The sequence below is a fragment of the Macrobrachium rosenbergii genome, chromosome 30 (genome assembly GCF_040412425.1).
Source record: "Macrobrachium rosenbergii isolate ZJJX-2024 chromosome 30, ASM4041242v1, whole genome shotgun sequence".
NCBI lineage: Eukaryota > Metazoa > Arthropoda > Malacostraca > Decapoda > Palaemonidae > Macrobrachium > Macrobrachium rosenbergii.
The window spans coordinates 5,500,726-5,528,500 of NC_089770.1; the positions used below are offsets into that span (position 1 = coordinate 5,500,726).

The 27,775-nt window shown below is 36.5% G+C and overlaps 1 protein-coding gene across 2 annotated transcripts in view; it reads left to right on the plus strand.

Moving 5' to 3' along the window:
- The first annotated feature begins 711 nt into the window (after positions 1-711).
- The window catches only part of LOC136854964 (calcium-activated chloride channel regulator 1-like), a 516,859-nt gene continuing 489,795 nt past the window's right edge, over positions 712-27,775 (plus strand). The window contains exon 1 of one of the 2 annotated variants that reach the window (XM_067131627.1): positions 712-1,346. Coding sequence is in view for 1 of the 2 variants with exons in the window: in XM_067131626.1 (XP_066987727.1) it covers positions 23,965-24,186 (222 nt within the window). In the remaining variant the exon portion in view is untranslated. Of the gene's footprint in view, positions 1,347-23,250; positions 24,187-27,775 lie in introns of those variants that run through there. The other variant, XM_067131626.1, reaches the window with a different exon arrangement.

Genomic DNA, 27,775 nt, shown 5'->3' on the forward strand with positions numbered 1-27,775 from the left:
GTCCAGAGCATACAAACCAAACGTGATTACAATGCACTTCAGAACGCGTTTATCATGAAATGCTCAATAAGCATGAGACATGCTCTCAGTGTAACCAATACGTATAAATTTTCGCTTTGATGAGGAAATTCATCTGCATTTCATGACGAAGTGTTATAGACGTGGCGTCTGCATCCCATGGTGTATAGAAAAATTTCTTGCCCTTTTATAATTAGATTATGAGGGATAAAAAGTATATATTTTTAAAATGAACCACTCGATAATACTGAGTCATATCACCCCCCAAAACCTTGAAGAATCGAGGGTATTATAACTGATGGCTAAAATGCGGTAACGATAGTCCTATAAGTTTTGTAACTAATTATGATGACACTTGGAACGAAGATAAGGGCGATCATAATATAGATTCTATCGTATAAATTAAAAAGCACTTAAGCATTTACAATGATCGTGTGAGTATAACCACTCGCTAGGTTGTTCAGAACCTCATTATTAAATTCATGTAACTATGCGGATGACGACGTTTATCAGAAAATAACAATCACACGATAAAGTTATTACTTTTTTTTTTTAATTTTTCATTTATTTGAATTCAGAACCAACAAACGTTTTTAATATTATGGGCATCGTTTACGTCAGTAACTGTTAAATGTTTTCTAAAGAAGAAGAGAAAAAATTAACGCATAAAAGTCGAAGTCGAAACTGGGGAGCTTCAGTTGTACAAGTACCTTGATTGAGTGAGGGTGTCCTGGCGTATGCGCGGGTTGTTATTAACTTTGTATAGTACTTAAGCTCACAGACATTCCTGCATGTGCTGGAAACTGCGAGTATTTATAGCAAGACTTACGAAAATCTCATATATGTGCCATTTTTAACATCAAATGTGTCGATTTTTGTGAAACACGCCGGAAGCCGCCTGCTGAGAGTACAGTGAAATGTCTGATGGAGTAATGCAGATATTTTTTAATTAATACTTTACGGCCGAAGAATGAGTCACTTTACCTCTGAAGTTTTTGGTATGATATGAATATGAAGCTAAACCCCATCTAAGACTGCCTGTGGTTTAAATAAACATGCAACATTGAAAGCCATTATACCTGCAACACGTGGAGAGGACCATTAACCTACTGCAGACGCCGGCCCACGCGGTTCAGGAAGGATTACCAACCTCCGCCATGGTGTCGATTGAAAAAACCGCTATTGGTTTTGAAAATGAAACGCACATGGCCAGAAGAAGTGACAGAGAGGTCTATTCAAACAATTGGAGAATAGAATTCATTCGTAAATCAAATTCTCAAGGGGGAAGCCTTCGGACGTAGAAGCCATATAGGCCTAGCGGGAGAAAGGTAAGTTCTATGCAGTCTCATACCGGGTCTACTGGTATAATATTTTTGAGTATATTATCACATCATATGACACATTTTATTGATTTGTATCACGTTTTTAATAATATTTCTTGACTAATTGTACGGTTCCCCGAAATAGGCCTAGTTTTATATACCAGGGATCTTGTGAAGGTTCGGTTGTTACCGGTTTACGTGCAAAATGGGCGCCGTGTTTGGAACCAATCCTTTGGGGATGATCATAAAAGCATGAACAAAAGACGGTAAATATCATGAATATAAACAAAAGACAATCATAAATAAAAGGCTATAAATATTCAGGTCGGCGACTGGAGGTAACCAGGCTGCGGTAGTTGGCTAGTTGATGTCATTGGTTCATGGCTGGTTAACTGATACAGGTGGTTTAGTACCGTGCAAATGATGTAGTTGGTTCATTATTGGTGAACTAACCTAGGTGGTTCTGCTTCTTTGAAGACGACAGCTTAAGTTTGAACAAAAGTCGCTGCTTACAGTACTTTCTCATCTTTCGAAAGCTCTCGAGATCTGGTTATAGCAAAGGATGTAGGCCTAGGCCTAGTTTTCAAAACTGTCGTACAGTTCGATAGTTGAGGCCTTTGTTTGCAGTAGCAAGAAAATGAATTCCTATCATTATTATTTAATAATATATCATCATAAATAATGTTTTCCTTTTATTTAGTACTAACGTTGATATTTCAAATAGATTTTTGCTAACCCCTCGTTATTTAAATTTGTCTACAGTAAACGGTATGAAATAAGTTTAAAGAACAGCACTGAAATCCCATTTTAGCATAACGTATTTAGAATGTAAGAAACGAATGTAAATACAAAAGAATTTCACTGTAAAGTAACTATACATGAAAAGTATACATAGACAGTTGGCTAGGCCTATGTATAAATTAAGAGATTCAACATTATATGTATATATATATATGACAAACTGTGTCAAACTATAATTGTTCTAGGCAAAATAATTAAAGTTTCCCGATAACCATTTAAATTAAGTAATTTGAGTTCAGCTCTACACCCGTTATCCGTTATAAGTGTTTAAAACCTAGTCTCATGGTACCCGGCCTTATTCTTTATACTGAACAAAGCGACCCGCTACTAACTTCTTTTATATATATACTGTTTAATTCCTCTCCCTGAATTTTATAGCCAACTTTTATATAGTAACATTTACTCATTTTACCACTGGCTCGGGTTTGTTCACGTTTTAACGGAGCGTGGAACCGTCTCGTAACATTGTCACTCCCAGACGAGAGGGGTGATAGGCATACCAACCCTTCCGAAATGACAGTGTTTGTAATCGATTAGTTTTAAGCGTTCCGTAAGATCAGGGTAGGTTTCCAGCACTGTCCTTCTCGCTCTTGTCATCCCGTTGAGTTTGAAATATTGGTTAAAAGTTAAATTGGCGAGATTTCTCGCAGATGAGGTTTATTTATTTGTTTTCATTCATTTCTGATGTAGTTTTCTTACGTCATACCACTTTTCCAAAACTAATATGAGAAATTTAACCACGATCGAAAGTCGATGGAAACGCGTGGCCGAACTGACGCTATTTTAAATCCACTTGAATTTCACTGAATTAATTCATACCTACTTCGTTACTACCTACCCCGCCACCTCTTTCTCTAGGCTTAGGTCTAGATTCACCACTAATATACAACACACACACACACACACACACACACACACACACACACACACATACATATATATATATATATATATATATATATATATATATATATAAATAAAATAAAATCCACGAAGGAAAGAGAAACAGTGGAGTGCAGAGGCCACTTCGATTTATAGTCCTTTACTTAGCAGGCTCTGCTAAGTAAAGGACTATAGGCCGAAAGGCCTTGCAGCACTCCATTGATCTCTCTCCTCGTGGATTTTGTCTTTATTTATATATTCATCACGTTCCATATTTTCGTGGTTCAGTTATACGTGCATATATATATATATATATATATATATATATATATATATATATATATATATATATATATATATATATATATATATAACCTTTATTTCAAAGTATTAATGATTATTCCCTTACTGATCGAATGTGGGATGATATTCAAATTACAACCGAAAAAGTTTCATTTCTGTCTGACAGTGCAAAATTACTTTTTTTTTTTTTTATTTCACCTAGCAAATGTCACATGAAATCTCAAAGTTCATGTGAAACCAGATTTCGCCAATCTGATGTAGCAAAAGTTATTTTCGGTAGAATGTATAAGATTTTAATTATCCTTTTTTTTTTTGTGGGGATTCCACACATATTCTTCAGATTTTGGCAGCAAGAATAATATTCATTGGTAATCATGTATAAAGATTTTTGATAAAAAATTTGTTTTGCATCTGAATTGCGGAGACATATAACGCCAGATAAAGGTATATAATAGGTTATATTTTATATAATAATAGCTTATATTTTATATATATTTTGTGGTGAATACAGTTATTATAAGCATCCATGTAGCGGTATCTTTATTAAAATAAATCAAGTTACGATATTCCGTATATTTTAAGGGCCGAATTAATTCTAGAATTGGGCCTTTTTTTTTTTATTACTCTCACGACAAATATATCTCTTCCATTTTAGGCGACATTCGTCCACGTAATCACACAAGCTAGTCAGTCAGTTTATCATTCTGCAACAGTAGATTGATATTTAAAATTTCAGCAGATTAGATTATATTATATTATATTATATTATATTATAGCTTCAAACATGCAAGACATTCCTCGATTTATGCAATATTCAGTCCACCGGTGGAAATATAAAGGTTTTCGTGATAGAAGCTTAAATATAATAATAAGGAATCTTTTGCGTAAACTTTCAACCCTGCATATTTTGTAGAAAGGTCAGAAAGCTTGGCAAAGAGGCATCATAATTTTGTTTTGCAATTTTGCTTAAAAGGTCTCTCAGTGATTTGTGATTGTAGGGATATATATATATATATATATATATATATATATATATATATATATATATATATATATATATATATATATATATATATATGTATATATGTGTGTGTTTGTGTGTGTAAGGCATAAGATAGATTATCAATAGCACTAGATATGCGGACGTAGGCTACGTAAAAGTGAAAGTTGGTTAGCTTAGGTGGTTCGGTCATGTGGAGAGAATGATCAAATACAGTTTGGTAGATTAAGAGGAAAAGAACAAAAGAAGACTTATATAAGGTTGGTTAGATAGAGAGAGAGAGAGAGAGAGAGAGAGAGAGAGAGAGAGAGAGAGAGAGAGAGAGAGAGTGCAGAGAAAGGAACCCCGTAGGGGGTTAGTGCCGTCATTGCACCTCATGCCGTGCACTGTAGGTATTACTTACGTTCTTTGCGGCATCTCTTCGGCCCGTAGCTGCAACCCCTTTCATACCTCTTACTGCACCTCCATTCATATTCTCTTTCTTCCATCTTACTTTCCTCAACCCTCTCCTAACATTTGATCATATGGCAGTTGCAAAGTTTTCCTCCTGTTACACCTTTCAGACCTTTTTACTCTCAATTCCCGTTTCATTGCTGAATGGTCTCTTAGGTCTCAGCGCATGGCGTTTGCCATTGGCGTAAATTCTATATTTTATATATCTTACTCGTAAATACAATAAAAATATTTGGCGACCCTTCCGAGCACACACTGAGAAGAATACTCTTCCTGAGAATACTCGCCGGTGTGGTCTAATAATAGGTTACAAGAATCCAGCGGCATTGTCCGGGGAGCTTTATTCACAAAGTTCAAAAATGTCTGAATGCTTCCTTCGACAAAAATATAAGGCCTACGTCGCCCGGGAACGACAATGGACGCCAGTATTTTGCTCGGATTTTTCGCTTTTGAGGTCTGAAGAGCCTGGGGCTCAGGCCGTTTATAGCAGCGACGTTAGATTCTATTTCTATTTTTTATTTTTCCGTTATATGTCCTTTTTGCCCTGTGCAGTGGCCTTTGCAGTCAAGATTATTGTCAGTTATCTGACGTTGCGACTATACCAGGGATCCGTTATCGATGAGCTTTTGTCCTCTGGCAAGCACTGTCTCATAATGAAATTGAATCCCCGTAGGGGGGTTAGCCTAGTGCCGTCAGTGCACTTCACGGGGTGCACTGTAGGCAATACTTACTGATTTAAGAATTGCCCCCTCTCATATTATCTTTCTTTCATCTTGCCTCACACCTTCTCCTAACAGGTATTTCATAGTGCAACTGCTTTGAGGTTTTCCTCCTGTTACACCTTTCAAACCTTTTACTCTCAATTTCCTTTCCAGCGCCGAATGACCTCTTATGTCCCAGTGCTTGGCCTGTGGCCTAAACTCTATTTTCCATTCCATAATGAAATTGAAAGTCCAGTGAGTACTGCATGGTTCTAAAGAAACTGAAGGTTTTTTTAGACTGCACTGAATGCTTGACATACAGTAAACTCTGTTTATTGATACTCCTGAAAGATCGAACTTGAGTAATAAAGTCGTTTACAATTATAAAGGAAAAAATTATGCAGAGAAAAAAAGGTTAACTGCCAAAAAAATTCAATAACTGCACTTGTAAGGATCGCCTTACTTATACATTGGTCTATTTAACAAGTATAGCAGTTAGGGTATATACCACTTTTAAAAACTTAATTACGAAAATGAAGAAAATTAGAGAAAGTGACTTATCATAAATTTTCATATCTGATATAGTGAGAAAAATTATATACTTTGAAAACCATATTAAGGCTGTTTTCTAACCGCTGTCGTGGAATAATGCTCAGTCGCCTCTCAATCTTAATAGAGAACTCTGGAAGCTGTCAGAATGAAACCTGATAAAGAAATTTCTAAATTTGGGCCAAAAAGCATCACCTGACTTAGAAAATAAAAAGAATTCATGAAACCTGATAAGGAAATCTCTGAATTTAGACCAGACAGCATCACCTGACTTGGAAAAAAATATGAAATCAGGAGAAATGGTAAAGAAATGTCTAAATTTGGGCCAAACAGCATCACCTGACAGAAAATAAAAAGAAGTCCTTGAGGCAGAAATGGAAGTTGAATGAACTAAACTTTATACTTAAGGATTAGCCTCCCAGGGAGGCCTACAGTATAGTGACATCAGATCGAAATGGCATTTAAACTTCTTCGTGACTGAATGATAATTCATTTGTGCATGAATATTTTACGGGACGAATCTTCAGTCACACACACACACTCTTTTTAAAATTAATTTGTCTGGTGGGGTTCAGCGTCAAGTCGTCTGGTAAATTTGCTTTCATTTTTATATTCTCATATATCTCATTTATTGTGTTTTTTGGATATTAATAATTCCCTTCCTTACCAGTAACTCTATCTCACTATCTGGCCAAACTTACCAAAGTCTTCTTATACTCCTTTAGCTTCAAACATCAAAATTCTAGTCACCACCAACTTGTTATTCCCCATTCTTTCCACACGACCGGACCATCTCAGAATTCTATGATCCAGCCTTTAACCGGCGCTAGCCTTTTTCATTACTTCTACATATCTCTACATATCTCACCTTAATAATTCATCTTACGCCCTACACATCTTGTGTAGGTTCTTTACTTGTTTTTATTTTATGCAGATCTCAAATCTGCTGTAATAGTCAGATGCAAACGTGTGTCCTGTATATAATATATCTATTTATATATATAGGTAGGAGAGAACAAAATATATATATATATATATATATATATATATATATATATATATATGTTTAATCAGTAAAGTTCACTTGAAGTAGGGGCCTACTTTTGTTACAAATTAATACCCTGTATTTCTTTTCTTCCTCTGTCGTTTTGTGTAATTTTTATTTTCAAGGTGGAATATATATATATATATATATATATATATATATATATATCCTCGCCAATAGAAAATATATATATATATATATATTTATATATACATTTATATATATATTATATATATGTATATATATATATGTATATATATATGTATATATATATGTATATATATATACACATATACATACAAATAAAATCAGCCATGGTTACTTTCCAACCTCTGTTTGAAATTTCTTTCGTGAGCAACGAACTTTCATTCATATCACACAGGCTCTTCGGGTCTCACTGTGACCCACAACCTGGCAATATTCGAGAGGTCTTTCACTCGACAACCCCTCCGTTCCCATCTCCGGGACAATTCCGATGGTTGACTCCTGTTCCTGGCCCGCCCCATCTTCCTCGGCATCTTTCTCTTCTTTTTATCCCCTCGCCATCTCTTCCAGTCTTCCTCTTTTTGTCTTTCCTCTTCCAGTCCTCCTCCTCTTCTTCCTTTTTTTTTCTCTCTGTCTCCTTCTCATCATTCCCAGATGACTCTGAGTACAGGAGGAGTAGGAATTTGCCTTCATTTATTCCAACTCCATTTCTCTTTTTTTATACCAGTGGTTTTATATTTATGCTTCCATTCTTTTTTTCGTTTCTTGTTCGTTTTCGTTGGTTTAAATCATTCATTTTATTATTTTTTTTCATTATTTTAGTGGGCCAAAGAACGAAGTTCTTCGTTGGTTTAAATAATTTTTATTTTTTTATTATTTTAGTGGGCCAAAGATAAAGTTTTGGTTTTTCATTCATTTCAGATTTCCAAAAGGGGTTTGTGTCATCATTTTTTTATTTTTAACGCGGTGCACTGTAGGCATCACTTAGGGTTCTTTGAAGCGTCCCTTCGTCCCCTAGTTGCAACCCCTTTCATTCCTTTTACTGTACCTCTGTTCATATTCTCCTTCCATGTTAATTTCCACCCTCTCTTGACAATTTTTTCATGTGGCAACTACGAGGTTTTGCTCCTGTTACGCCTTTTAAACCTTTTTGCTGTCAGTTTCAGTTTCAGCGCTGAATGACGTCGTAGGTCCCAGCGCTTGGCCTTTGACCTAAATTCACTTCTCGCTATAATGTGGTTCGGATTCCACAATAAGCTGTAGGTCCCGTTGCTAAGTAACCAATTGGTTCTTAGCCACGTAAAATAAGTCTAATCCTTCGGGCCAGCCCTAGGAGAGCTGTTAATCAGCTCAGTGGTCTGGTAAAACTAAGGTATACTTTAGCCTAAATTCTATATCCTTTTCTATCCTAACTGAATCCATTTAGAATTAACATCTCCACAGTGCTTCTTAATAACCTTTCCTTGAATAAAAGTTTTCCTTGCCATGATAAAATTCTAAGTTTTCCTTACTGACACATCTACAAATGCCCCGCTTCAGTCGGCTTTCACGCCTGGTTTCCTCTTCTGAGAATCACTTTTGCTTTGAAATGACCTCTGAGTCTTAAGATTTAATTCCCTCCTGGTTATTTGGTATGGTTTATTTTTTTAGTGTTCTGTAAAATAAAACTATTGAGATGGCTTTGACTGTCCGTCCACACTTTTTCCGTCCGCCCTCAGATCTTAAAAACTACTGAGGCTAGAGGGCTGCAAATTGGTATGTTGATCATCCACCCTCCAGTCATCAAACATACCAAATTGCAGCCCTCTAGCCTCGGTGGTTTTTATTTTATTTAAGGGTAAAGTTACCCATGGTCTTGCGTCTGGTAACGCTATAGGACAGGCCACCACCAGGCCGTGGTTAATGTTTCCTGGTCCGCGGCTCATACAGCATTATACGCTGTACAGAAACTAGATTGGGCCGAAGGAAATTCGGCGCATTTTTTACTTGTTTTAATATGCCGTCATTTTAACTTTTCCGCTTAAAGAAACCTAAAGCACAGTAGCCTCTAAGTTTCTCTCAAATCATCTTTCTACTCTGCAGCAGTTTTCTTCATTCCTTTTACTGTACCTCCATTCATATTCTCTTCCATCGTGCTATCCACCCCTTCTCCTGTAATTATTATTTCATAGTGCAAATGTGAGGTTTTCCTCCTGTTACACCTTTCAAACCATTTACTGTCAATTTCCGTTTCAGCGCTGAATGACCTCGTAGGTCCCAGTGCTTGGCCTATGGCCTAAATTCTATATTCTTTTCAATTTAATTTGTGTGATCAAGTGCATATGATAAGTGATTTGGTCTCACATTTCAGAAATGCCTCAAACACTGTAGAATGACTCCCTTGATATTTTTATACTCTTATCAGTGCCAAATCGGCTTCAAGTACTTGTATTTGATTGAAATCATCCTTCTTCCTTTATAAAACATTAACGAAGGTTTCACCCTGTTCCATTTCCCCTCTCGTTTTCTAAGGAAATTTTCTATTTTTACTAAATACGAGAGAATTTCTTTCCCTTATCGGTCGTTTTTATCGCTTTCTCTTGTGTATAATCCTGGAATCCCTTTTGCACGAGGTATCTGGTTCGAAAGCGTTCTTTGCAACCTATTTTCCGATGGTCAGTTTTTTTTCTCTGCAGTTTATTTAAGCTTGAATTCAGGCATGGCTACCCACCCTCTTTTAAAGAGTACTGAAGTGTTTCGTTTTCTTTATAGAAGATTTATATATGTATGTATATATATATATATATATATATATATATATATATATATATATATATATATAGATATATATATATATATATATATATATATATATATATATATATGTATTATATATATATATATATATATATATATATATATATATATATATATATATATATGTATGTATGTATGTTGTAAAGAGTGGATAATTCCAGTGTCTACCTCTGTAGCAATCCTGAAAGATGTGGGTCCAAATCATGGGTGGAGTAGATGCCTTATCACATATAATGCCCTTGATTGTAAGTTATTCCCGAGATAATTCAATATATATATATATATATATATATATATATATATATATATATATATATATATATATATATATATATATATATGTACAATTATTTATATATATATATATATATATATATATATATATATATATATATATATATATATATATTATATATATGTATATATATGTAGATATGTATATATTATTTATATGAATATTTATATGTATGTGTATTTATACATATATATGTTTAAATGTATATATACTGTTTCTCAGCAGACGTGTGTGTGTGTGTGTGTGTGTTTCAAAGTTATTCTCATACAATAATTAAAGTATTTTGAAACGATAATTCCCCGATAATCACATCTCTGAATCTCAATAACGCGCGCAGTTTCACACAGGCGAACGGAAGATATTTTCGTGATTCTTATCCACTTGAGGAAAAAATAGATATTTCGTATTTTGGCCATTGTAATGGTGCCTTTTTACCTCCTAAGGAATAACGATTTTACCTAGAAATTGAGATTGAATTATGTAAAAAAAAATATATATTGACTCGAAACTAATTCTTGTAAATCTGCTATTTTCGGACCAGCTAGTCACGAAAGCTGCCTAACACACACACACACACACACACACACACACACACACACAGAGAGAGAGAGAGAGAGAGAGAGAGAGAGAGAGAGAGAGAGAGAGAGAGAAAGTATTATTTACACCAATCAGCTGTTTCCCCAATACGTTGAAGGATTACTTTAAGGATATTCGAAAAACTGAAACTAAATTATTTTAAGATGGTAACTGTGACATATCTCTTAAAAACTGCAGTGCATCTTTACAATATGTAGAATATACGCGTGAATTTTGAATGAAAAAGGCAATTAGATTAAGCATATTAAGTTTCCCGTGACAGTTTTAGTTTTGTGTAAAAGAAAACTATTACAGAGATGGCTATTTGTCTGACCGTCCGCACTTTTTCTGTCCGCCCTCAGATCTTCAAAGCTACCGAGGCTAAAGGGCTGCAAATTGGTATGTTGATCATCCACCCTCCAATCATCAAACATACCAAATTGCAGCTCCCTAGTCTCAGTAGTTTTTATTTTATTTAAGATTAAAGTTAGCCTTGATCGTGCGTCTGGCACCGCTGTAGGTGTCAACACCACAGGCCACACTACCGGGCCGTGGCTTAGCCTTATTCGTGCGTCTGGCACCGCTGTAGGTGTCAACAACACAGGCCACACTACCGGGCCGTGGCTGAAAGTTTCATGGGCCGCGGCTGGGAATTTCATACAGTATTTATACGCTGTACAGAAAACTCGATTGCTTCGAAGAAACTTCGGGGTATATTTTACTTGTTTTTTTTAATCTTCTTAGCTCCCCCAGAAAAAAAAAAGTATTTCCAACCAATTTCACTACAATAGTTTCATGCAGAAATTACACGAGTACGATGATTTTTATCAGTAAGTCTCCTGTAATTTCGAACTGATACAATTCACCACTAAATTACAGTGAAAATCATTTCCAACCGGGCTTGAAATGTCCTCAGAAAACAGGTATTTTGAAGGATGTATTTTTCAGGTTTTGATTCAATACCTTTTAATAGGATTTGGTCTATGTCAGAAAATTCAGGTCGTCGGAAGTGGGCTGCTTTGTCAAATATTCAATTGTTTAATAGCTTTCAGCATACTAAAAACGTGAACACCAAAAATCTCTGGAGAAAAAAAAATTCGAAAATTCGACGTTTCGTTATTTTTTTCTTATGAGTGTGATAGGTTTTTTCAGGTCAATGAATGGAAAATTCAGATAAAAATATACCAGTCATTTTGGGAAGTCAATTAAAGGAATTGAAACTACGTGCATTTCTTTTTTAAATCCAATAAATGTTAAGGTGTTTTATTGTTTTGTTATGCAACTGTGTGTTGGTGATTCTTAATACAGTGAAACATATATAAAAGATTTTAACGTGTTGCATGATAGGCAACTATTGCCCTAGTTAAAGTTTTAACATCAGTTAACCTTCTATTTTACTAAAATCCGAGAGGATCTGATCTTGTTTCTCTTCCCCCGGGTGACAGGAGGAGGTATGACACAGCCACCCACCCCTTGCAAGCCGGTTTGTCCGCCCCGGGTGGGGGCGGGGTTGGTAGGGGATTGGGAGGGTAGGGGAGACAGCAGCCCCGGGTTCCAGCGCGCTCAACAAGCTCGTCTTCGTGCAGAAGTCATGCAATGCAGCGTCAGACAGCTTTAGACAAAGGTTATTTCAATTTTCATAAGAGATAAACTTTACTGTCTAATAAATACCTGCTGATAGAATTCTCAGTATTTATTTGAATCTGAAAGGACACGATGCATAAACTGCACCGTCTAAAAATACTTGCTGATAGAATTCTCAGCAATTACTTGAATCTGAAAGGCCACTGGGTGCTTTGGAAACAGAGGAAACCGAGATTCTAACTTCCTGAAAGTACGGCACATCCTTTTTTCAGCAGAGAAAATCTCAGTGGAGTACTCTCCATTTTAAACTCCTCTGCCAGTAATCTGCAAGTCAGTTAAAGTTGATTTTTTTGCTGTCTTGAAATTTTAAAACGATTTTCAACTCAGAAATCTGCCAAAACAGTTTGGGTATCGAGTCGCGTAAGTTATTCCAGTGTATAATTCGAAACTTTCCCAGTCTTGAGAAATCTTGATCTGCTTGAATGGCAGAAACATTTGTGCTTAATAATAAATCCTTCGTAACATTTTGCGTATTGCGTGTTTTGAGATTACACTTTTAATTTGTATTGCTGAAAAAGGTGTAATTTGAATTTCATTTTGAGATTTGAATTTCATCCACTTGTGCAGCTGAAAAAAAGGTGTAATTTGAATTTCATCCACTTGTGCAGCTGAAAAAAGGTGTAATTTGAATTTCATCCACTTGTGCAGCTGAAAAAAGGTGTAATTTGAATTTCATCCACCTGTGCAGCTGAAAAAAGGTGTAATTTGAATTTCATCCACCTGTGCAGCTGAAAAAAGGTGTAATTTGAATTTCATCCACTTGTGCAGCTGAAAAAAGGTGGAATTTCCATCCACTTATGCAGCTGAAAAAGGTTAATTAGAATTTCATCCACTTGTGCAGCAGCTTCAAAAAAGTTTTAATCTTGAAAGAAAGAAAGAAGTATATCTCAGTTTAATTTGAAATCCCCCCTCCCCCCCTTGCCTTATAGTTTATAAAATCTTGATCATTTTCTTGAAAACTATTTGTGCATCCTTCACAATATTTGGCTGTAATATGGTTTAAGTTCTTTCTTGTATATACCAAATGTGGTGCACTGTAGGCATTATCTGAGGTTCTTTGCAGCGTCCCTTCGGCTCCTAGCTGCAACACTTTTCCATTCCTTTTGGTGTACCTCCATTTATATTCTCTTTCTTCCATCTTACTTTCCACCCTCTCCTAACAATTGGTTCATAGTGCAACTGCTTTGAGGTTTTCCTCCTGTTACACCTTTCGAACCTTTTTACTGTCAGGTTCCCGTTTCAGCGCTGAATGACCTCAAAGGTTCCAGTGCTGAGTGACCTCATACGGGTTCCAGCACTGAGTGACCTCATACGGGTTCCAGCGCTGAATGACGTCATACGGGTTCCAGTGCTGAATGACCTCATACGGGTTCCAGTACTGAGTGACTTATACAGGTTCCAGCACTGAGTGACCATACAGGTTCCAGTGCTGAATGACCTCACAGGTTCCAGCACTGGAGTGACCTCATACAGGTTCCAGCGCTGAGAGTGAATCCAGTGCTGAATGACCTCATACGGGTTCCAGCGCTGAATGACCTCATACAGGTTCCAGCGCTGAATGACCTCATACAGGTTCCAGCACTGAGTGATCTCATACAGGTTCCAGCACTGAGTGACCTCATACAGGTTCCAGCACTGAATGACCTCATACAGGTTCCAGCGCTGGAGTGACCTCCCCAGGTTCCAGCACTGAGTGACCTCATACAGGTTCCAGCACTGAATGACCTCATACAGGTTCCAGCACTGAATGACCTCATACAGGTTCCAGCGCTGAATGACCTCAAAGGTTCCAGCACTGAATGACCTCATACAGGTTCCAGCACTGAATGACCTCATACAGGTTCCAGCGCTGAATGACCTCAAAGGTTCCAGCGCTGAATGACCTCAAAGGTTCCAGCACTGAATGACCTCATACGGGTTCCAGCGCTTGGCCTCTGCCTAAATTTTAAACCCTATTTTGTGCAATTCCACATCTCCCTCTTCACTGGGGCAAACGTTACCCTTTAAACCCACATTCTCCAGTACTTCCAGTGTTACCAAATGGCTCGAGTCTCGTTAAAATATTATTTGAAACTCGGCTCGCCTGCTCTTTACATATATCTTTGAAGACAAGTCAGGAGCACCTGCTGTCTCCTGCCTTCAGCTCTGAGGTTTCAAAGCAGCTTTATTTCGTTACGAAGAATTCCGGACTAGTAGCCTGCCTCTGTGGTAGATAAAGACTTGGCGAGTATTCAGTGGATAATATTATTTACCAGGTTTTGTAAGGGAAGGAAATGTTTTTTTATTAATATTAAACATTTATTAAGAGTTTGGGGAGATAAAGATGAAAGATTTTTCTTGTGAAAGAATGGATAATGAAAAATGTTTCGTGTTAATTAATATTAACGTTTGTTAGAGTTTGGTGAGATAAAGGTGAAAGACTTATTTTTCTTGTGAAAAATATTTTTATTAATATTAACATTTATTAGAATTTGGTGAGATAAAGATGTAGGACTTTTTCGAGGAAGAATCGGTAATAAACCAAAAATATTCGGGGACTCCAAAAAATATTCCTGTGGAGTGATGCAAGGGTTTACAATAGGAGATTTCTGAATTCGTTGCTATTTCGAGATGATAAAAAGTAAATGTTAATCGGATTCTCATACGAATGAATATCCGTAAGGAGATTTAAACCTTAGTGTATATACATATATATATATATATATATATATATATATATATATATATATATATATATATATATATATATATATAGAATGACGATAAAATATGGAACGTGATGAATACATAATGACAAATGGAAAAATGAATACATAAATAAAGAAAAAATCCAGTTGAAGGAAAGAAAGGACTTCTTGTCCTTTGCTTAGCTGTACTTGGCTAAGTAAAGGACAACAAGTCGAAAGGCCTAGCAGTACTCTATTGTTTCTCTTTCTTTCGTGGATTTTGTATATATATATATTCATATATATATACATAAAATGTACGCAAATATATATATTGTGTGTATGTTTTAGTGTAAGTTCAAACACCCAGATCTTGCTCAGATAACCAACTGGCGATCGCGTCGAGAAAACATGCACTTCTAAATGCAGACGCCCGAAATTTTTGGAAGCTATTTCATACTGCCATTTCAACCGGCGCTTCTAGTGGAAGTTCACCTTTACCCATCGAGCAGAGTTAAGTTTTAAAAGGTCGCCCTGTTGATTAGATAGTCCGTTTGCCTGCGCCTTGCATTATTCAATCGCCTCTGGATTGTTCAATGTGACTGTTCTGCGCAATTAGCCAATCCTCGGTACTCCGTTTAGCCGAGCTACGAGACTGCAGTAGTTTAGACAGAAAAAAAAAGTCAAGAAAATTCACTCTTGACTGACATAATGAATCCATTAGGTAGTGTGTCATTTGTTACTGTGGCTTAAAGTTTGAGGTATATATATTTTTTGAGTGGGGGGGGGCGGCTGGCGGGGCGCACGGAGGTGACCTTTTGAATCCCAGAGAAAGTTCGAAACAGTCTTAAGTTTAATATGCAGCGAGCCTGCAGGCTTCATTATCGCGGACTGGCAACCTACCGTTAAGGAATTCACAGTGACTAACATACTAACACATTGGATCCGTTAGCTCGCCATTTGTTACTGTGGTATAATCATGGCCAAAGACGTAAGGTAAAGTTCGAGGTATTTTTTTTGGGGTGGGGGGCGATGGAGGTGATTTTTTTTAATCCCAGGCTTCATTATTGCGCACTGGCAACCTACCGTTGAGAAATCGGACGCACCGGTGACACGTGTATGTTGTCAGGCCACAATAAGGAAACCATCTGCCTCTTTAGACGCGGTTCGAACCCCGTTTGAATTTTGTTTGACATCCAGATAGTCTACTTTAGTTTTCTTTATGTAAAATGTGTGTACACTGACTTTATTTATTTGTGTGACATGTTAATAAGCTATTTAGTTTCTTTATTTCACTATGAATCATGGCTAGGATTCTTCATGCTTGATACTTCTGGAGCACTAGCGGATCCGGAAAATTTCATGGGGGGGCACCAGTTTTCATATTTACACACACACACACACACACACACACACACACACACACACACATACATGTATTATTTCTTAAATCGAATTTTTTATTTTTTCCCATTTTTATATTTCCCATTTGTGTTATTCTCTAAATCTTCACTATTATTTTATCATTACTTTTCGTTGGGTGGGCCACGTGCCCAGGTGCCCACCTATACCCCCTGGATCCGCTAGTATTCTGGCATAAGAGAAGAGATGCATCAGGAAATGGGAGTCCTTGAAATCTAGTGTGAATGAGATTTAATCTGTTGTTAGAAATCTATTGATGAGATCCACAGGAACAAAAAACAAACAAAAAAAGAAAACAAAAGCTTATCTTAATAGATTTTGGCAAGTTCGACGGATGAAAGCGATTTCGTTGATATGGAAATAGGCTATAATCTTAAGGGGTCAGGAGACTGATAATATCTGTAACTAATGGTTTAAGACATTGTTAGTGGGTTAGAGCCGTCAGTGCACCTCATGCGGTGCACCGTAGGCATTGCTAAGGTAAATCTCTGCAGCGTGCCTTCCTTAGGCCCCTAGCTGCAACCCCTTTCGTTCCTTTTACTGTAACTCCTTTCATATTCTCTTTCATCTTACTTTCCTCTTAATGCAGCTGCGAGGTTTTCCTCCTGTTACGCCTTTCAAACCTTCTACTGTCAATGTCCGTTTCAGCGCTGAATGACCTCGCCGGTCTCAGTGCTTGGCCTTGGGCCTAAATTCTATATTCAAATTGTAGAAAGAAGGGCACCATTTCAATGATCTTAAAATACCACATATTAATTAGGGCACAGGAAAAGTAAACCTTCGCAGAGAAAGTGACTACTTTCAGTCATCTCGAAATTGGTCATGTCAAGTAGGCTACAGCCTGTAATGACAGGAAGTGAATCGCTCCAAACCATTATAATTCGTTTCGCGATAATTTTCGCGTAAGTCAATTTAGATTTGCATTTTGATGGACACCAAACCAAATTTTATATACTCTCCGGTATTTCAAAGAATGAGTGACACTTTATCAAAGGCGCTAATTCAGTTTGCAAATAGATGGCTCGGACATTTATAGAACAATAGCTGGTATGGAATTTCAGTAATGATTTCTTTCGTGAGCAATTCTTTTCGGTCATTTGGCTGGAGTTATATTTTTAAAAATATTTGATTCGTATTCAGACATTTTTCAAAGGGGTTGCCAGTCGTGAGATGAGATACGTTTGTCATCTAATCTTATTTCATTCGTTTGTAGCTTTTGAGATGCAACAAGTAACTTTTGTTGTTTGAAAGATTAGTATTTATTATGTCTAATATTTATATGACATACTCAGTTATCTTAGAAAAATCAGGGAGGAAATTATATGAAAACTAAAAGAGTGTATTTTATTCACATTACACCATTAGCACGTAAACTACTAATCCCCCGAAGGGGGTTAGTGCCGTCAGTACACCTCACACGGTGCACTGTAGGCATTACTTAAGGTTCTTTGCAAGGTGCCTTCGGCCCCTAGCTGCAACCCTTTTCGTTCCTTTTACTGTTCCTCCGTTCATATTATCTTTCTTTCATCTTGCTATCCACCCTCTCCCAACTGTTAATTCATAGTACAACCCCTTTGAGGTTTTCCTCCTGTTACACCTTTCAAACCATTTACTGTCAATTTCCGTTTCAGCGCTGAATGACCTCATAAGTCCCATCGCTTGGCCTTTGGCCTAAATTCTATATTCGATTCAATTCACATTATATCGCAACAAACAAGAAGGTAATCGTAAATAAACACACACGCAAGTGTACAGTACTCGCGAGATCATCAGAAACTACTTTAATAATAATAATAATAATAATAATAATAATAATAATAATAATAATAATAATAATAATAATAATAAAAAGGATTCCCTCATGAAATTAGCTCACCGAACAAGAATCAGAACGAATTGCAGCTTCCGAGTCTCACCAGTTGCTCTTAACAAACTGGTCGATTCTTCGAAAAATGCCCGCCTCACTTATAGAGGGGAGCTTCCCTTCTCTCCATCTTTGTGTTCGAATTTTTTTTTAAGGCGGGAGAGGGTAGCTGCTGCTGCTGCTGCGAGATGCTGCACGCTGCTTCCGAGTTAGGGATTTAGCTGCAGGTATATATAGGCTATTTTGGGTTGATCAGTTTGCTGGTTCGGATTTGACGGTGGCATCGGTTCGTTTCTGGATTGTATAGTATATAGGATTTGACGGTAGATTCAGTTCGTTTCTGGATTAGTTCAGTTCGTTTCTGGATTAGTATATAGGATTTGACGGTGGATTCAGTTCGTTTCTGGATTAATATATAGGATTTGACGGTGGATTCAGTTCGTTTCTGGATTAGGCTATATGTATTCTATAGCCTATATTGTATATTGTTTTTGGAAATTGTTACCGACTGAGTTTTGACGTAGGCCTATGTATATCGTTCCAGGATTTAGCCGTAGATATATTTTGGGTTAATAAGTTTCCTGGTTCGGATTTGACGGTGGATTCAGTTCGTTTCTCGATTATATATTATATATCTAGCCTATATTATTGTATATTGTTTTTGGAAATTGTTACCGGCTGAGTTTTGATGTAGGCCTATGTAATATCGTTCCAGGATTTAGCCGTGGATATATTTTGGGTTAATAAGTTTCCTGGTTCGGATGTGACGGTGGATTCAGTTCGTTTCTGGATTATATATCATATATCCTATATTATTATATATTGTTTTTGGAAATTGTTACCGACTGAGTTTTGATGTAGGTCTGTGCATCTCGTTCCAGGATTAACAGCAGATATATTTTGGGTTAATAAGTTTCCTTGTTCGGATTTGACGGTGGAATCGGCTTATTTCTGGATTATGTAATGTTTGTTTTTGGAAATTATTGACGAGTTTTGATGTAGGCCTATGCATTTTGTTCGTTGTTTTAGCAGCAGACGTATTTTAGGTTAATAAGTTTCCTTGTTCGGATTTGACGGTGGAATCAGCTTATTTCTGGATTATGTAATGTTTGTTTTGGAAATTATTGACTGGAGTTTTTGATGTAGGCCTATGCATTTTGTTCGTTGTTTTAGCAGCAGACGTATTTTAGGTTAATAAGTTTCCTGGTTAGATTTCAGAATCAGCTTATTTCTGGATTATTTATGTTTGTTTTTGGAAATTATTGACTGAGTTTTGATGTAGGCCTATGCATTTTGTTCGTTGTTTTAGCAGCAGACGTATTTTAGGTTAATAAGTTTCCTTGTTCGGATTTGACGGTGGAATCAGCTTATTTCTGGATTATTTATGTTTGTTTTTGGAAATTATTGACTGAGTTTTGATGTAGGCCTATGCATTTTGTTCGTTGTTTTAGCAGCAGACGTATTTTAGGTTAATAAGTTTCCTGGTTAGGATTTGACGGTGGAATCAGCTTATTTCTGGATTATTTATGTTTGTTTTTGGAAATTATTGACTGAGTTTTGATGTAGGCCTGCATTTTGTTCGTTGTTTTAGCAGCAGACGTATTTTAGGTTAATAAGTTTCCTTGTTCGGATCAGCTCATTTCTGGATTATTTATGTTTGTTTGGAAATTATTGACTGAGTTTTGATGTAGGCTCATGCATTTTGTTCGTTGTTTTAGCAGCAGACGTATTTTAGGTTAATAAGTTTCCTTGTTCGGATTTGACGGTGGAATCAGCTTATTTCTGGATTATGTAATGTTTGTTTTTGGAAATTATTGACTGAGTTTTGATGTAGGCCTATGCATTTTGTTCGTTGTTTTAGCAGCAGACGTATTTTAGGTTAATAAGTTTCCTGGTTAGGATTTGACGGTGGAATCAGCTTATTTCTGGATTATTTATGTTTGTTTTTGGAAATTATTGACTGAGTTTTGATGTAGGCCTATGCATTTTGTTCGTTGTTTTAGCAGCAGACGTATTTTAGGTTAATAAGTTTCCTTGTTCGGATTTGACGGTGGAATCAGCTTATTTCTGGATTATTTATGTTTGTTTTGTTGACTGAGTTTTGATGTAGGCCTATGCATTTTGTTCGTTGTTTTAGCAGCAGACGTATTTTAGGTTAATAAGTTTCCTGGTTAGATTTGACGGTGGAATCAGCTTATTTCTGGATTATTTATGTTTGTTTTTTAAAATTATTGACTGAGTTTTGATGTAGGCCTATGCATTTTGTTCGTTGTTTTAGCAGCAGACGTATTTTAGGTTAATAAGTTTTTGTTTTTGACGGTGAATCAGCTTATTTCTGGATTATTTATGTTTGTTTTTGGAAATTATTGACTGAGTTTTCCTTGCATTTTGTTCGTTGTTTTAGCAGCAGACGTATTTTAGGTTAATAAGTTTCCTGGTTAGGATTTGACGGTGGAATCAGCTTATTTCTGGATTATTTATGTTTGTTTTTGGAAATTATTGACTGAGTTCTGATGTGGGCCTATGCATGTCGTGCCCTGTTTTCGCAGAAGATATAGCCTATATTGGGTTAATAAGTTTCCTTGTTTCGGATTTGACGGCGTATTGTGCATGTTTCTGGATTGTATATCATATATATTGTGTATTTATTTTGGAAATTACTGACCGAGTTTTGCTGTAGGCCTATGCATATACTTACAGGATTTAGCAGCAGATGTATTTTGGGTTAATAAGTTTCCCTGTTCGGATTTGATGGCGTATTTTGCACGTTCCTTCCTTTTCGAAATGAAAGTTTTTGAAAAATCGTGGTTTGATATATTTTTAATCCTTTATCCCTGCTCGGGTTTTCATTTAATAGATCTGAAAGGATCATCTACCTCTTCTGTTATAACGTCAAGATTAATGAACCTGTTATGTTTATTAGAATTTGTTTTTGAGTTTTATTCAAGTTCATCCGTAATATAATCCAAGGTGTTTTGATTCAGTGCTGTCAAATGTTGAAATACACGTACATATATATATATATATATATATATATATATATATATATATATATATATATATATATATATATATATATATATATATATATATATATACTATTATATTTGTTCAAATGGGGATTTATTTTTCCAGCTCAAAAGAAATTATATTAACTAGAACGTACTTGGAAGGATTTTAATTACTTCAAAAGATCAAGCGAAGATGCAATGCATTGCAATTCTGATAAAATTCTCATTGCATTTTAATGATTTACTTACATTTGTATCTTTTTATTTATCAATTTGTTAATTTATTTTTTCTTTTTTTTTAATAAGCAATCTCTTCTTTTTGTATTTTCTTTTACCTGCTGTTACTTCTTTCTAATGAGCGCCATATTCTTTGGAAGCTTGAATATTAAGTCAGTGGCCCCTTTGGTGGGCTTGTTCCGTATGAATAGGGTTCATCTTTAATAATAATAATAATAATAATAATAATATAATAATAATAATAATAATAATAATAATAATAATAATAATTTTCTGATTTTGTCATTTCATTGTTATTCTCTTTAAGTTAATGATCATAATATAAATTATAATAGCTTTATGTATGGCTTTTTTTTTAAAGAGGTCTATACGTACGAAAACCTCTATAATCGTTATTACACTTTTCTGTCAATTTTTATTCGTTTTAGTCGACTTCTGAACTTTAAAAATGGTTGAAAAACGTAATTGTAAGCCAAAACTCTTACATTCTAGTAACCTTCAATCATTTACCTTCATTTTGCAACAAACGGAAATTCTCTAGCACAATTTTAAAAATATGTCAAAAAATGTCAAAATATTTCACTTTCGTGATAAACCTCGCGAATTCGTCGCTTAGGAGTAAAGTCTCCATTTACGCCTCGAAGATGTAACTAAATTTCGCTCCAGTTGAATTAAACATTCGCAGTGTGTCAATATTTTCGCTGGCCCCACTTTTTTTTTTTTTATAAAATAGTCACATATCTTAGTGTGCTTTACGATCGTCCGCTATTTTCCCGAAACATTTTTCAGAATACGGCGACCTTAGGGCACCGTCATAATTCGGGAAGAGAAAGCCGGCGAGGCGGGGGGGGGAAATATTGCTATGCCATTCCGCGTTATTCCGCGGGGGCATCGAGCTCCCGCCGAAACGAGGCATTACTCTTGACGTTCTGAGGCTGCGAGAGTGGACCCTCGAGCAGTTGCCGCGCCCGGACACGTACGCTGGCGCGTCCCTACAGGTGTGATCTTGATGGCTCTGCTCTCCTTCGCCCTCCCTCTCGCGAGACTCGTCGGAAGGGCGAAGGTCTTTCTTCTTCTTCTTCTTCTTCTGGAATGACACTGAGTCTCCTCCTTTGCCTCCCCCCCCCCCGCCTCTCTCTCTCTCGGTTGCATCATGAAGGGACTTCTTCCTGGGACTTCCAGGGACTGCCAGGGACACTCTCTAACCTTCTTCCAAGAACTGCAAGTTTATGGCTTGAGCCTCTGTAAAATTGCAACTGCCTCTGCAGCAACTACAGTGCACCGCAGGAGCGCTTCAGCATCTGTTGGACGTCGTGCATGTGAATGAGTTTCCCCTTCTTTTCTTCCTCTGCTTCTTCTTCTTCTTCTTCTTGCTCAGCCTTTCGGATGCCACGGCTCAAATAAGTGAATGGGAAGTGGTGAGCTCGAACAGAGGAGGAGGAGGAGGAGGGGTAGGAGGAGGATGAGGATCTGTGGCAGTTGTTCCAACAGTTGGGAGGCGTAGATGAGAGGGCATTAGGTAGAGGACTATCGTAGGGAGGAGAAGGGAGTGTAGGGGCCATGGCGGGTGTCTCGCTCTCCAGGTAGGAGCGGGAACGGAGAGCTGCGAAGGGTGGGAGGGAGGGAAGAGGAAAGGGGGGGGGTGGTTGGCAGGAGACTAACCAGTGATCTCAATAGCAAGTTGGCAGTTGGGCCGGAGCCTCTGTGGCGACTGGATGTGTGGAAGCATCGGTGCACGACGTCGTCGCGGTCTCTCGTAGTTCTCCCCCACCCTCACCCCAACCCCACCTGCACCCGTAACCAATCCCCTTCAAACCTCTCGCGCGAACGGCCATCATCGTCATCGTCTTCATCTCTCCCGACAGAGTGGCTTTCAAAAATTAAAAGTACTTGCCCAGACAAATAAATATGGCTTCGGCGAGAAATAGATGATTCCCGAACCATTAATACTAGGTTCCTGTACTCCGAAAGATTATTATTAAATTAATAAAATAAGTTTTAACCCCCTCTCGAGGATTTGTGTTTTATATCTATGTGTGTGGTTGTACGTGAGTGAACCATTACGGAAAAAGATTTAATTTTTTTTTAATCTTCTAGCTCCCCCAAAAGCAACATGTGATACAGGGGGGGGGCCAACTATGAGTGTTCTAGTCACCCAACCCGGAATCTACAGGTCGTGTGTCCTCGGTGCAATTACTGTTAACGAAAATGTGAGAGTAGAATAGAAAAAAAAATAAGAGGACGGTATAACTAGACCATTTTAAGTAAGAGCGAGATAGAGAGAGACCAAATGAGTTGCCACCAGTAATTACATGCTGTCACGTCCTCCATTCTGAAGGAGACCCCAGGGGGGGAATCTTGACCGTTAATTCTTCATCTCTTGATATCAAAAAAATGCCACGAATCAGCCCGAACAGAACGATGGCGATGCCGTGTACAAACAGGTTGCGAATTTTCCGTTTCGCCTGGTTACTGGTCGTTCTCCTCTACATGGGCCAGGTCATTGGCACGGACGGTGACCTCGTGTTGAGGGACAACGGCTACGAGGGCCTGGTCATCTCCATCACCGAACAGGTGTCACAGGAGCACTGTAACCACATCATCCACGGATTAAAGGTAGGAGAGAGCTGGAGGCTTGAGGGGTGTTCCCGAGACTGTAAATTGTAAGAGAGGTCTTTCCGTTTTATTACTTTTTTTTTTTTTGTTTATTTCTGTATGTACATACGCACATACATACATACATATGTTATATATATATATATATATAATATATATAATGTGTGTGTGTATATATAAAGTTAAAGCACTATTTGCCCGACAAGTGATATATTACGATTGCAAAAGTTTGTCAATCGCAGTAAATGGTTTTGTTGTGTAAACAGTGTTTCCTTGGGCGTTTTCGGACTTCGTAGAACGCTTTTATATTATTTTAAAACTTATATATATATATATATATATATATATATATATATATATATATATATATATATATATATATATATATATATATATATATTAGGCCTATATATATGTCTTTATTTCGTATAACTTAGCAAATTTAGACCTATTTTCATTTACATGCATTTGTGGATACCTGTTTTATTTGCTAATGCATCACCTGTTTCTGTTTCATTCTCGGTATGATCGCTGCCACATACCCTCTTAGACTAATGATTCTGTGATGAGGCCTTGCGCTTCATCGTCTTCCGCAACAACACACACACACACACACTCATACTCATATATGTATATATATATATATATATATATATATATATATATATATATATATATGTATATATATAAGTATATATATATATATATATATATATATATATATATTGTATATGTACTGTATATGTATATGCACGTATATGTACTGTATATTTACATACATACAGTTATATATTATATATATGTATATAAATGATATATATAAATATACACACAAATATATATATATATAAATATATATATATATATATATATATATATATATATATATATATATATATATATATATATATATATATATATATATATATATACTGCATTTGGACTACCAAAAGAAATCAACTTGGTGGTATATTGTTAGCATAAGTTTGTATCCACAAATACGTTTGGAGGGAAATAGCTGTGCATTTGCTATGCTACATAGCACGTACGAAGATACAAACACACACATTTTTATATTGTATATATATTATATACAGTACATAGTAGTATATTATGTAGTATATATATATACATATATATATATAGCCTGTATATACATACATACATACATACATACATACATACATACATACATACATACATACATACATACATACACACACACACACACACACACACGTAATTTTGTTCGACCTTACCGAGCTACAATTTCTCAAAACATTTCTTGACGTTCACGATAAAAAAAAAAAATGAAGTCGATACGAAAGTTTAGTAAACTGACTCGATGCCGCTTCATTATTCCCTAGAAGCTAAAGCTAAATCCAGCTACAAAAAAAAAAATGCTAAAATCACCATTAGTTCTCGTTACCACAATCAGAAAAACCTAAAGTAAAAAGAAAAAAATTCTTCGGTCGAGAAATGAACGATTTTACATTTCCACTCGTCTTCATGTCCTCGTCCTTGGGACAAATGTTAATCTGACCTGGTTCGGAAATGGTTAGAGAATCGCTGATGTTTCGAGTGGCTTTTTAATCTCTCTCTCTCTCTCTCTCTCTCTCTCTCTCTCTCTCTCTCTCTCTCTCTCTGATGGAAGAATGGAAGAATCTGTTGGATTGGGATTCAGATGTAATCTATACACTGAAGTGATTATGCGCTACATGTACAGTATATATTTATATTTTTTCGAGTTCCTTTTTAATCTCTCTCTCTCTCTCTCTCTCTCTCTCTCTCTCTCTCTCTCTCTCTCTCTCTCTCTCTCTCTCTCGCTTCATGATTTCCCAGAGCTCTCTAAGCTGTTAGATTGGGAATTAAAATTTATCTACTTGATTATAGGCAACATGTATATATTCATATTGATATGTATGTTTTATTATTCCTTTATATATATATATATATATATATATATATATATATATAGGCTATATGTATATTTATATATATGCATACATACCCCTTAGGAAGTCTAGATATACATGAATAAATGAAGATGTTAGATTGGCATTCAAATGTCGCCTGTCTACAGTATACTTACATGATTGTACGCTACACGTATATGTTTATAAGTTAGTATTCATTTGTATGTGTCATGGTTAATAAGGGTTATATTTTGCATCCGTTTATTCTTTTATTCTGAGGTTTCATTAGAAAAATTAGCATGTTCTTCAACTGTTTTTAATTGCTGAGGGCCGTAGTTGTCTGGTTGAGTAGATTGTAGATTAAAGGCAGATCCATTTTAATGTACACGTAAATATTATATGTATATATATATATATATATATATGTGTGTGTGTGTGTGTGTGTGTGTGTGTGTGTGTGTGTGTGTGTGTGTGTGTTAGAAACAATTAACACTTAATCACGTGTGGAACAGAAATAAATTTCTGACTCACATCAGGATCGAACCCAGGTCTTTTATGCCTTGTATGGCCCAGTGGGCATCGCCCTGGCCTCTCAATTGAAAGACCCGGGTTCGATCCTGATGTGAGTCAGAAACTTTATATATATATATATATATATATATATATATATATATATATATATATATATATATATATATATATACATATATATCATTCATCACATTCATTCATTCATTCACTCCTCATTACCGATCGAATCTAAAGAGGTGCTGCGCTTTCTCCTCTTTCCCGAACCACTCGCCAACTCATAATGAAACCGACAACAGCCACACGGGGGCTAATAATGAAAACGTCTACGGCCCGACCAAATCTATTTGTCATTGATTGCAGTTTGAAATAGACAGCTCGACGCCCCCGTCAAGTCTTGCGTCGATGCAGCAAAAGGGAAAATGGCCCTATCTTGCGTGTCAGGGGATGCACTTACACGGCTTGCTTTGTGCATGTGGAGAGAGAGAGAGAGAGAGAGAGAGAGTAGTAGTAGTAGTAGTAGTAGTAGTGTATATCAGGATGCACTTACACAGCACATTTTATTAATAAGAAGAGAGAGAGAGAGAGAGAGAGAGAGAGAGAGAGAGAGAGAGAGAGAGAGAGAGAGAGAGAGAGAAATATTAGTATATCAGGATTCACTTACATTTTATTAATATGAAGAGAGAGAGAGAGAGAGAGAGAGAGAGAGAGAGAGAGAGAGAGAGAGAGAGAAAGTATTAGTATATCAGGATGCACAGCACATTTTATTTAGAAGAGAGAGAGAGAAGAGAGAGAGAGAGAGAGAGAGTGGTTGTATATCAGGATGCACTTACACAGCACATTTTATGCATATGAAGAGAGAGAGAGAGAGAGAGTGGAGAGAGAAAGCGCATTTTCAACTTCGTTGCAGACAGCTGTTGGAAAATGACATTGTCTTGAACTTCAAAACCGCTTTAAATATGATGCAGTTTGTTTATGCGTGTGTGGGTGTAGAGAGAGAGAGAGAGAGAGAGAGAGAGAGAGAGAGAGAGAGAGAGAGAGAGAGAGAGAGGTTGTTAGATTTTGGACCTCACAGACATTCATTACTTGGTGAACATCAGGAATCATTTATAAAGGGCATTTCGCGTTTGTGTGAAGACGAGAGA